The sequence below is a fragment of the Penaeus monodon genome, chromosome 25 (assembly GCF_015228065.2).
Source record: "Penaeus monodon isolate SGIC_2016 chromosome 25, NSTDA_Pmon_1, whole genome shotgun sequence".
Classification (NCBI taxonomy): domain Eukaryota; kingdom Metazoa; phylum Arthropoda; class Malacostraca; order Decapoda; family Penaeidae; genus Penaeus; species Penaeus monodon.
In genome coordinates this window covers 37,979,976-37,980,671 of record NC_051410.1, presented here as the reverse complement: position 1 = coordinate 37,980,671, position 696 = coordinate 37,979,976, and the positions used below count along the sequence as shown (strand labels likewise).

General features: G+C 41.5%; 1 protein-coding gene across 5 annotated transcripts in view; it reads right to left on the bottom strand.

The window, feature by feature from the left end:
* LOC119589216 (organic cation transporter protein-like) overlaps positions 1-696 on the bottom strand; it is a gene marked incomplete at its 3' end in the record, with an annotated part of 10,042 nt that continues 9,346 nt past the window's right edge. For all 5 annotated transcript variants that reach the window (XM_037937820.1, XM_037937816.1, XM_037937817.1 and 2 more), the window contains 2 exon segments: positions 1-33; positions 313-464. In XM_037937820.1, the coding sequence (XP_037793748.1) occupies positions 1-33; positions 313-464 (185 nt within the window).

Here is a 696-nt window from a genome sequence, read left to right as displayed (position 1 = left end):
AGGTATTGTTCTTGCTGGGCTAAAGGCGCGGATCTGCGGGTAAAAAAATATTAAAAGTTATTGAAATTCTAGCCAATAAAACCAGCATCCTTTTTAGATGATATGACAGAACCACATGCTCTGAACTTCAACAAACTTGTTTGGATCAGCTTTCTATCAGAAATATGTGTTGTAAATATGATGTCAAAGATTATGAAAAAATATGATGTGTTGTAATAAAATATACAACCACTGCATTACGTGATCTGAAAGTATTACTAATCCTTTCCTCTCTCTCTATTTATCATAATCATCATCATATATTTCACTTACTTTTCCTTGACTGTTTTATGAGCTGCTTCTAAACCAGCTACGGTGTCCTGCATGAGCACCCCGCGAGTCTCCTGAAGCCTCAGGGTCACCACGCCCGCCACGAAACCGGCTGCACCAAAGAGCACGAGAGGCGCCCAAGACCCGATGGTGCCCTGGGGAAGAGAGGTGTTGATTTCGACCACTCGGGGGATGTCAGAAGGGTATTTTGAAGCAAATGTCGTGTGGATGATTTGTTCCTTAAAGTGGAAGATGCAAAATTGTCTTGTTGCTTTTTCTGCGAGTATGTTCAGGGTAGTTTTGTTTTATTGATTCTTCAGGGCTTGGAAATCAGAGAAATTCCCCGAGGAAGAGAGATGGTGATTTCGTGTAAACTCGGGGATGTTT